General features: G+C 39.5%; 1 protein-coding gene across 1 annotated transcript in view; it reads left to right on the forward strand.

The window, feature by feature from the left end:
- Nucleotides 1-11,491, forward strand: part of HSF2BP (heat shock transcription factor 2 binding protein) — a 154,362-nt gene that overhangs the window by 90,305 nt on the left and 52,566 nt on the right. Inside the window, exon 7 of the mRNA XM_012002606.1 lies at nt 2,850-2,953. Coding sequence (XP_011857996.1) covers nt 2,850-2,953 — 104 coding nt within the window. The remainder of the gene's footprint in view (nt 1-2,849; nt 2,954-11,491) is intronic.

An 11,491-nucleotide genomic window follows, 5' to 3' on the forward strand; every position in this document is an offset into this window, starting at 1 on the left:
TTCTCCTGCCTCAGCCTCCCTAGTAGTTGGGACTACAGGTGCACATCACCACATCTGGCTATTTTTTTCATATTTTTAGTAGAGACAGGGTTTTGCCACGTTGGCCAGGGTGGTCTTGAACTCTTGGCCTCAAGTAATCTGCCCGCCCTGGCCTCCCAAAGTGCTAGAATTACAGGTGTGAGCCACCACTCCTGGCTCCTTTCTGGAGACTTTTGTTTCGGGTGTGTTTCTTTGAAACAGTCCATGGTTGCATTTTGTTTTTCCTTTAACAATCTATAATCTATTCCTTTTAATAGGAATATCCTGTTCATTAACATTTGTGATTAATGAAGTAATTGGATTTATTTATTCTGTCATATTTTGTTTTTCTTTTTATTATGTTTTTTCTGTTATCTTTCCCTCCCTACTTCCCTTCTCCCTCGCTTCCTCCCTTCTTCTCTTCCTCCCACCCTCTTTCTTCCTTCTGTCTCTCCCTTCTTCTTACTCTTTTTGTTCCTTTTTTATTCTTTCTTTCAACAGGGTCTTACTCTGTTATCTTTCTTTCAAAGTCACTAAGTTCTGAGTTCATTTTATTCTTCTAGTGTCTCGAAAGTTTACCCTTGTTTCTTTCAGTGATAGCCCCTGTTTTACAGCATGATTTGATGCATTTGGTATACGTGAAAGTAATTAACGTCTTTCTCACCTAAACAGTTGAAAGATCTTAGAATGCTCTAATATTTACATCCTGGATTACATGGATTCATGGACTGTATCTTAGCTCTGTTGAAAAGTTTCAAAAATCCCATAGAGTAGACATTTTAATGACTGCTTTTACCCCCCAGTGTTTACTTCTGTACACTCACATCCCTTTACTTACTCCCTCCTGGTATCTCAGAACATTCTTCTGACGTCGTTTTCCTTTTTCCGAAGTCTGTCCTTCAAATTCTTTCAGTTCAGATCTGTTTGTTTAAAAATGTCTGAGATTTTCTTTGACAGTATTTTTACTTTACCTCTTTTGTTGAAAGTCTTTTTGCTGGGTTTACAACTCTGTGTATTATTTTCTCTTTATACTTGGTAGATATAGAGAGCCTAGCTTTTGGTGTAATTACTCTTTTATAGGTAATATATCCTTTCTCTCTGGCTGTTTTACAAAATTCATCTTTAATTTTCTAAAGTTTGATTGTGATGTGTGTAGATTTGTATTTATTTTGTATCTTTCTTGAGATTTATTTGTGCCTCCTGAATCTGAGGGTTTATATTTACTCATTTCTGGAAAATATTTTTGAAATATTTTTTTCCTTCATTCTTTCTGTTCTTTCTTTGTGGACCGTATTTGGAAGAATATTGAACTTTTCATCTTCCTCTCCTGGTACTTTAACCTCTCTTTCATCTGTTTTTCTTTCTTGCTGTAGTTTCTTAAGGTCTATTTTTCTGTTTAGTATTTCTGCTTTTCCATGTGTCTAATTATCCTTGAGTTTTACATTTTAATTATTGTTTTCCTTTTTTGTAAATTCTGTTGTTATTTTTGAATTGGCTGGTCATTCATAATAGTAATCCTAGCTTCTTGATTATATTTTTACTTTCTTTAAAAATTATCTTCACCCATTAAACGTATCAGTTTTCTATTCTGCAGTTGATACTTCTAGTATCTGAAAAATTTTTGGTTCTAGCCCTGTTATTGGTTCTTTGCGCTGGCTGTTACTCACCTGGTCTTCTTTTTCTCATGAGTCAGATTATGATTTTTGTTATGAACTCTCATTTGCTAGTATGTATTTGGGGGAATTATTTGAAGACCAGGTTGAGGATCCTTTCCTTTAATGTCCAGGAAGCTGGGGGAGCTTCTTTCCCACTCTGTTTTATGTTAAAATTACTGGCCTGGGGATTTTGAGGCCTGCCAAAAAGTGAATTCCTGCTAAGCTTGAAAGTTTTGTCTCTTCTGGTGTCTGCAGGGCCTGTGCACTGAATGCCCATGTCTCTCTGAGGCTTTTCCCTCTGTCCCTCTGCGGGAAGCCACTGTAACTGAAGCTCTAGTCTTTTGGAATCGTAGCATCTTTTGCACTTTCCTCTGAGATTTTGTGCTCTTACTTTGTTCCTGATCAGAGATGTTTTCCTTTCATTTCTTGCAAACTCATTCTTTATTTCAAAGGCTTTACAAAAATATTTGTCTAGCCTTTTTATTGCTGTGCAGTGTAAAGTGTTTGGGTTCTCTGTATTTTGCAGTATTTGCAGAAACCGAAGTCCTGTAGTTTCTGGCTTTCACTAGACTCTGCATTGCCAGCCATGGTTCAGTCCTGAAACAGCTTGTAAAGTCCTGTCCTATTCAGTAAACTGCTCTGTTGGTTGTGAGGGATGGTTGGGTTGTAGTACTCTTCGTTCCTTGTACTGTGATTATGCAGTCCTGTGGCCTGACCTGGCTACCTGGATGTCATGTGTGATGTTCGTTGAATGAAAATATGTCATTAGGTTTTAGATGGCTGAATTGAACTTTGAGAGTACAGTACTCTTACAAATTGAGAGTAACCTGTATATTAATGCAGGATTGGTCATAAAAGAGATGAATCAATAAATATGGTTTGTGAGGTTTCCCGTGGGACCCTCTCTGCGTTCGAGACTCTTGATTATGTGAGCGTATGAAAGGCGGTATTATGTGATATCATTGCTGAAGTTTCCTATTTTCCTGTAGCCTCACATAGACAGATACTACTTCACATACGTTATATTACAATGCTCATTATCCAGATTGTAGAATTGGACATCTAAAATGTGAGGGAATAACTAAATATGTTAAGTTCCTCTTAACTAGGAGATATGTTTAGGGTGAAATGTAGTGTGGATGGAGCATTTCAACACCTTTTTCTTTTACATTTCAGGCTGATGCTGATGTCCCTGTACAATGTAAGCATCAATTTGAAAGGCCTGAAATACATCAGCGAGAGTCCAGGATTCATCCCGTTGCTGTGGTGGCTTTTGAGTGGTAAGCAGGGTGGTTATCTCTACAGCTGCTTGTATGGTTTATGCAGTAGTCTTCCCTTATCCACGGGGGATACGTTCCAAGCTTCCTAGCAAGCTTCCTAGCAGATGCCTGCAACCAGAGATAGCACCAAACCCTCTATATACACTGTATTTTTAAACATTCATACATCTGTATGATAAAGTTTAATTTATAATTAGGCATAGAGATTATCAACAACAATAAAATAGAACAATTATAATAATAAGCCAGCACCGCTACTCCTGTGTTTTAGGGCCATTATTAAGTAAAATGAGGGTTACTTGAACACCGTTGCTGTGGTACTACAGCAGTTGACCTGATAACCTAGATAGCTACTGAGTGACCTAAAGGGCGCATAGCATATGCTGGACAAAGGGATGATTCATGTCCCTGATGGGATGGAGTGGGATGGCAGCATGAGATTTCATCATGCTATGCAGAATGGTTTGCAATTTAAAACTTAAGAATTGTTTATTTCTGGATTTTTCCATTTGGTATCTGTGGCTAACTGAAACTGTGGAAAGTGAAACTACAGATAAGAGGGGCCTACTGTATACCTGTTCTTCTGTAGCTGAAGGAAATTTTTTTTTTTTTTTTTGAGACGGAGTCTCGCTCTGTCTCCCAGGCTGGAGTGCAGTGGCCGGATCTCAGCTCACTGCAAGCTCCGCCTCCCGGGTTCACGCCATTCTCTGGCCTCAGCCTCCCGAGTAGCTGGGACTACAGGCGCCCACCACCTCGCCTGGCTAGTTTTTTGTATTTCTTAGTAGAGACGGGGTTTCACCATGTTAGCCAGGATGGTCTCGATCTCCTGACCTCGTGATCCACCCGTCTCGGCCTCCCAAAGTGCTGGGATTACAGGCTTGAGCCACCGCGCCCGGCCTGCTGAAGGAAATTTTAAAGTATTAGAAAGTAGGATTGATTATAAGATGTTATTTCTTTTTAAAGAAGTCAAATTTTAGAAAATTCCTTGGTATGTTAGGTTTACTTTAGTTCTGTTTCTGAAGTATTGCTTTCAATTTGGATATGATTTACTGGTGTCCCTACAACACAAAGAAAAATTGTCTTATAAAACAGCTGATAAACAGCATTAGCCTATCCCATTCTCTATTAACAGCACAGTACTATATGTGGATATGTGGCTCTATCAGATAAAATAGAAGACCCATTGTTAAATAATTTGGGTAAAAAGAAATTGGAAAGACACCGCAGCTCTGAAGGGAAGTACACATGTAGAGCGTGTATGTGTTTTAAAATTTCTTTAAAAAGCTATCTTTACTGCAACCTTTCCTCTTCACCCTTAACTACCAATCTAACCTAAAGTTCTGTCCCAATTTCATCATAATTTTTAACACTGTATGTTGTTTAATGAGTATATATTTGACCCATGTATAAAAATAAATTAATTTTCCTTATTTTTTCATAATTCAGATTAACCTCTAATTTTTAGTGTCAGTTCCATTTGGTGGTGATTGCTTTTTTAAAATAATAGCTTTATTGATATATAATCAACATGTAATAAGTTGCATATATTTAAAGTGAACAATTGATAAGTGTTGATATAAATGTCCACCTGTAAAATTATTATCACAATCAAGGTAATACACAAACCCATGACCTCCAAAGGCACTTTGTGCCCCTTCGTGGTCCCTCCTCCCTGCTCCTCTCCCTGCCTTCCGGAGAGAGACTTGCCTTCTTTCTGCGCTGTAGTTAGTTTTCATTTTCTTTGATTTTATATAAGTGGAATCATAGTTTGTATTCTTTTTTGCCGAGCTTCTTTCACTTAGCATAATTATTTTGAGATCCATCCATGTTGATTTTGAGATCCATCCATGTGTCTATTAATAGTTCATTACTTTTTATTGCTAAATAATATTCCATGTTATGGATATACCACAATTGGTGTATTCATTCAGCTAGTGATGGACATTTGGGTTGTCTCCAGCTTTTGACTACTGTTCATAAAGCTGCTGGGAGCATTCTTGTACACGTCTTTGCATGGGCATATGCTTTTGTTTCTCTTGGGTAAATTCCTAGAAGTGGGATCTCTGGGACATGTGGTAGGTGCATGTTAGTTTTTATGAAACTGCCACCCTTTTTTCCAAAGTGCTTGTACCATCTTACATTCCCAGCAGCAGTGTGTTAGTGTATGGTCATTCTCTTAAATTTTAGACATTCCAGTAGGGATACTGTGGTACTTCACTCTGGTTTTAATTTGTATTTTTGTTATAACTAATGATGTTGAGTACCTTTTCATGTTTTGCCATTCACGTAACTTCTTTGATGATAGCTGTTCATATATTTTACTTGTTTTTAAAAAATTGCATAGATTCTTACTGAATATTGAGAGTTCTTTGTGTTTTCGGTTTGTGTCCTTTGACAAATGTGTTGGAAAAATAATTTTTCCCAGCTTGTGGCTTGTCTTTCATTCTCTTAAGAGCATCTTCTGAAGAGCAGAAGACCTATCTTAATTGTAATAAAGTTTATAATTCTTTTTCTTCAAAGAATCATGCTTTTGTTGTAGAAATTTTTTCCTAGATCAGTGTCACAAAGATTTTCTAATGTGTTTTCTCCTGGTAGTTTTATAGTTTTGCATTTCACGTTTAGTTATATGATTCGTTTTTAATTGGTATCTGTTTGTGTGAGAGTTTTTTTGTTGTTGTTTTTATTTTTATTTTTTGGTTTGTTTTTTGCATAAAGTTTTCTATCTAGTTGATCCAGTACCATTTGTTTTGAAGACTTTATTCTCCAGGGAATTGCCTTTGCACCTTGTCGACAGTCAGTTGACAATACATGTGAAGGTCATTTTGGATTCTGTTCTGTTCCAGTCATCTATTTTTGGATCATTATGCCAATACCATGCTTTATAATAAATCTTGATAGCTTTATAATAAATCTTAAAGTCAGGTAGTATAAATCCTCCAACTTTGTTCTTCTTTTTCAAGGTTGTTTTGGCTATTTTTAAACCTTTGGCCTTTCCATATGAATTTAAAAATCAGCTCGTCACTGGCTACCGAAAAGAATCCTGTTGAAATTTTTATTGGGATTGTGTTGAGTCAACAGTTCATTTTGAGGGAGAATGGACACTTTAGCAATATTGAGACTTACAATCCATGAACACAAGTATATATCTTCATTTATTTAGATATTGTCGAGACACAAGGGTCTGTCCTGTTTCTTCATGTGTTAAGAGCAGAGGAACTGACCTTTGTTTCTGGCTAGCTTTTCAAGGATGTGTGTATAGCAGACATCCTTAGAGGACAGAGATGCAGTTTCCTTCCAGAGCAAAAAGGGTACGTTTGTTTATATCTATCTAGTAAAGATAATGTTTCCCTCTAGGGCAAAGTTCAGCCAGAGCTTGGGGTTCCTCTCCTGTGACACAGCCACACAGCATGTGTGTGGCCTTGTGGAACTGGATCTTAAACTGGCATAAATGCTGCTGCTCTGGCTATGGCTGTTGCTGTAACAAGTTCTTAGTCTCAGACTCAAGAGTTTGTGTCTTCTGCCAGTGTCTGTAAGACTCTAGCATGCTAGCTTGTTAGCTTGCAAGTAGGGTAAAGCCCTAGACCTTCCATAGTTTGAGGGCCGGTCCAGGGGGCTATGCTTGTACTCCGTTGATAACACTTACCCACCAGGGTTGGATACTTGACCAGATAGCTTTTTTCCTCTCAAGAATCATAGAATCAGAGGTGATTCCTAGACCTGACCTATAAGGTAACTATCCAGGCTGGCTGTTATGGGCCATGAGCAAGCAGACATTGCCAGTTTATGGGAGAGGATAATTAAATAAGAATACCTAGTACTTCTTGAGTACCAGTCATGGTTTTAAGTGCATTATGTTTGTTACATTTATGTCTCTCAGTACCCTGTAAGGTAAGTATTGTTTCTGTATCATAGATGAAGAAACTGAGGCACATAGAGGTGAGTAAGGCGCCAGGGTTATATAGCTATGGGGTGGCGGTGGTGGAGCTGGGATCTGAGACCCCGACCGCCTGGCTCCAGACCCTGTTTCCCAACCATTCTGTAGGACTGCTGCTCAGCAGGACACATCTCCGGGGTGGAAGCCTTAGTGCTGGATGACTTCTTATTTCACTTTATTTTTTTTGAGATGGAGTTTCCTTGTTGCCCAGGCTGGAGTGCAGTGACGCAATCTCGGCTCACTGCAACTTCTGCCTCCTGGGTTCAAGCGATTCTCCTGCCTCAGCCTCCCAAGTAGCTGGAATTACAGGTGCCTGCCACTACACCTGACTAATTTTTGTAATTTTAGTAGAGACTGGGTTTCACCATGTTGGCCAGGCTGGTCTCAAACTCCTGACCTTAGGTGATCCACCCGCCTCGGCGTCTCAGAGTGCTGGGATTACAGGTGTGAGCCACTGTGCCGGGCCAGTGCTGGGTGACTTCTCATGTTTAGTTGACATTAGGTCTGGCTTTGCTTGACTTCTGAGTCAGTTGCCCTGAAACAATATGCCCGTCTCTACTTAGGCTAATTTGCAGCCAGTAATCCTATTTTCTCAGAGAAAGAGGAGTTGAGGCTAAATATTCTCGATGGCCCTTTTAGCTCTGGTCCTCTGGAAGTTTCTGGGGCTGAGTGAAAATTGTGATGAGTTTAATCTTAATTTATGCAGCTCTGTCTGTGGCAAGCAACCCAAGTTCCTGCCACTCATCAGAGATTGTGTTCTTTGACTCAGGTGGGCTTTTCCTGCTTAAGCTTTGGGTTATGAATAATATGAAGTGTTTGTTAAGTTGTGTTAATGCAGTTTTTTTGCTTCTGGGACATCATCCCAGGCTTTCTTTTCCTTTCTTTTTTTTTTTTTTTTTAGACAGAATTTCACTCTTGTTGCCCAGGCTGGAGTGCAATGGTGTGATCTCTGCTCACCACAACCTCCACCCCCCGGGGTCAAGCAATTCTCCTGCCTCAGCCTCCTGAGTAGCTGGGATTACAGGCACGCACCACCACGCCCGGCTAATTTTGTAGTTTTAGTAGAGAAGCGGTTTCTCCATGTTGGTCATGTTGGTCTTGAACTCCCGACCTCAGGTGATCTGTCCGCCTCAGCCTCCCAAAGTGCTGGGATTATAGGTGTGAGCCACCATGCCCAGCCATCCCAGGCTTTCTTATCCGTGAAGATAATTACTGGTTCTTTCAACACAGTGAGCACAGCCCAACCCTCATAAATTCATTTCTAGGTCGTCTTACTTTAGAATCATTTGTTCTAAAGTCAAACAAAACAAGATGTGTTTAAGCCTAGGATGTTTGACTCCTGAGTTATGTATGGGATTACTTTAAATTTTAAATGATAGAATTTCATATGTGTTTTAGAAGGTGAATATACAGTTTACTATAGGATAGGAAAATAGGAACAAAAATAGTTCTTGGTGCTTGGTGGTGGTGCTGGTGGTAGTGGGACTGTTCTCAGAATTTAGACTGTTTTCAGAATCTAGACTGTTTTCAGAATCTAGAATCATAACTGCTTAGGACTGAGAGATAATTGGAAAACTGGCTTCCTCTATTCCTTTGCTTTTAGATAGATCTGGTTTATGAAAATATACTGGACAGATAAGACTCTCTTCTAATTTTTAAAAGATTGAGGAAAAGGAGAATTGTTTGAACCCAGGAGGCGGAGGTTGCAGTGAGCCAAGATCATGCCACTGTACTTCAGCCTGGGCAACAAGAGTGAAACTTCGTTTAAAAAAGATCAAGGAAAAAAAAGATCTCATTATCCTTTTCAGTAATCAGTTCCTACTTGTATCAATTTCTGTTAAGAAATTTGATATATTTTAATAAGAATATGAGCTTTGGACTCATTTGACCCAGATTTGAATTGCAGCTTTCCTGCTTGTGAACTTACCTAAACTTTTAGAATCCTGCTTTTCTGATCTATAAAATGAGAATTTCTACCTCAAAGATCTTAATGTATATTAAAATGCAATAGTGTTTAGGCCAACACCTAATGTCATAGGTGTCACATAGGTGCTAGTTTTCCTCTTTTATTTCTAATCTAAATATCTCATGCTTTTGGGGTAAAAGACTTGAAATGAAAAAAAGAAATCTCATGCTGCAGTGAAAGCTCATTTTCTTTTGTTTGCTTGCTCTAAAGGTGGCAGGTTACTTTCAAGTATCTAGACTTCTCTGATTCAGAGTATGAGACCAGTTGCTATTAATCATCCCTGACTAAATCGTCTTGTTTCCTTTAACCTTTGCTAGATTTCATTTGTCTTCCCTTTGTTCAACAACATGGCTGGCTTTTTCCCAGGCTTTGTCCACATTCTTCACATTCCTCTTCAGCCACAGAACTGGCATAGAACTCTAGCAAATAGCCGATGAGAACAGAGTGTATCGAGATGGTGGCCACATGTTATGTAACTGTTAATGCAGACTAGTATTGTGATCACAGGAAACTGCACTTCCTACCATGTTTTCAATGCTAAAAAGGCAGATAGGCGGTTATTTCCATCTTACATCTATTTGGCTTGTCTGAGTAACACGAAGCATTGATCAGGTTCTACCAGATTTGTGTCTTCAACCCAGACCTCTGTCCCAAGCTCTAGCCTCATAGATTGAACTGTCTACTTGATATCTCCACATGAACATGTAATAAATGTTCACATTCAGTGTGTTCAGACTAAACCCCTAATCTTCCCTCACACCAAATTCTAATCTCTGTTGATTACAATTCTGTTTTTCTAGTGTCTCAGACTTTTAAAAAACCTTCGAATGATTCTTGACTCCTTTTAATCTCTTACACCTACGTTCAATTTGTTAGGAAGTCCTGATGGCTCTGCTTTCAAAACATCTCCAGAATCTAGAATCTGGTCATCAGCTAGCACTCCCACTGAGCGTTTCTTCTTTTTTTTTTTTCTGAGACAGAGTCTCGGTCAGTCACCCAGGCTGGAGTGCAGTGGCGTGATCTTGGCTCACTGCAACCCTCTGCCTCCTGGGTTCTAGCGATTCTCCTGTCTCAGCCCCCCAGTAGCTGGGATTACAGGTGCCCACCACCACGCCCAGCTAATTTTCTCACCTGGTTTTGAGCCACCATCACCTTGGGTTGAGAGCTTCCTCTAAGTCTCCCTATGTTCCATCCTTCCAGGCCATGAATTGGGAGCCAGGGTTATGATAGAAAAATTCCTGACCACCTCTCCTTACTGAACATTCAAAATGCTGGGTGAGACGCAAAAAAATTTTTACTTATTTGATAGTGTCTTGCAGTGTCACCCAGGCTGGACTGTAGTGGAGTGATGCTAGCTTACTGTAAAGTCAAATTCCTGGGCTCACGGGATCCTCCTGCCCCAGCCTCCTGAGTAACTAGGACTACAGGCATGCACCACCATACTTGGCTAGTTTTTAAAACATTTTTGGTAGAGACGAGGTTTCACTATGTTCCCCAGGCTGGTCTTGAACTCCTGGTCTCAAGTGATCCTCCTGCCTTGGCTTCCCAAAGTACTGGGATTACAGGTGTGAGCCACTGTGCTTGGCCGCAAAAAAAAAAAAAACAACTATGTATAAAATATATATTATATGCAATATATAATATGTAATATATATATTATATGTAGCATATATTACATGCAATATATGTGATATATGCAACATATATTAGATGTAATATATGTAATATATATTATATATGATATACAGTATGTAATACATATTACATATATAATATATAATAGATTACATGTGATATATATGCAATATATGTAATATATCACATGTAATACACACACACACACACACACACCTAGAGCATGAAAGTCAAGTGAAAGTGGGAGGACAGAGAGGTTAACAGAGAAATTAGCTTCTTGCTTTGAGGGTATTTTTCAAACTTGTCCTTTAGTTTCAGTGAATCCCAGGGTGTGGGGAACAGGAGACAAAGCCCCGGTCCCACCTCAGATGAGTAGCCTGAGAGGAAACTCCCAAGGGTATTTCCCAACAGTGTAGGGGTAAACTGAAGATACTCGCTTAATCCTGAGGTTTTTTTAGGAAAATTGTTTCAACTTTTGGCATTGAGTGTAGTGGTGGAAAAATCTCTTCTGAGAATTAGTAGGCTGGTTTTCATGCAAGTTTGAAGCTTTTATTCAAACCACCTAGGTGGTCCCTAAGAGAGTTAACTTTTGTTATCAACTTGATTGGACTACGAGATGCCCAGACATTTCGCCAAACATTAACTCTGGGTATGTCTGTGAGGATGTTCTGGATAAGATTAACATTTGAACCAGGAGACTGAGTAAAGCAGATTGCCTTCAGCTAGGTGTGTGGCTCTCATCCAGTCAGTTGGAGCCCCAATAGAATAAAAAGGCTGAATAAGCTTACTGTTTGAGCTGGGATGTGGGCCTTTTCCTGCCTTTGGACTCAAACTGAAACACCACCTCTTGGGTCTTGAGCCTGCTGACTTTCACACTGGCACTACACATTGGCTGTCCTGAGTCTCCAGTGCGTGGACTGCAGATATTAGGACTCCCTCATCTCCCTCAGCAGGCCCTTCATCTCCCTCTGCAGGCCCTCATCTCCTACAACAGGCCCTCATC

The sequence above is a fragment of the Mandrillus leucophaeus genome, unplaced genomic scaffold (assembly GCF_000951045.1).
Source record: "Mandrillus leucophaeus isolate KB7577 unplaced genomic scaffold, Mleu.le_1.0 Scaffold69, whole genome shotgun sequence".
Lineage (NCBI taxonomy): Eukaryota > Metazoa > Chordata > Mammalia > Primates > Cercopithecidae > Mandrillus > Mandrillus leucophaeus.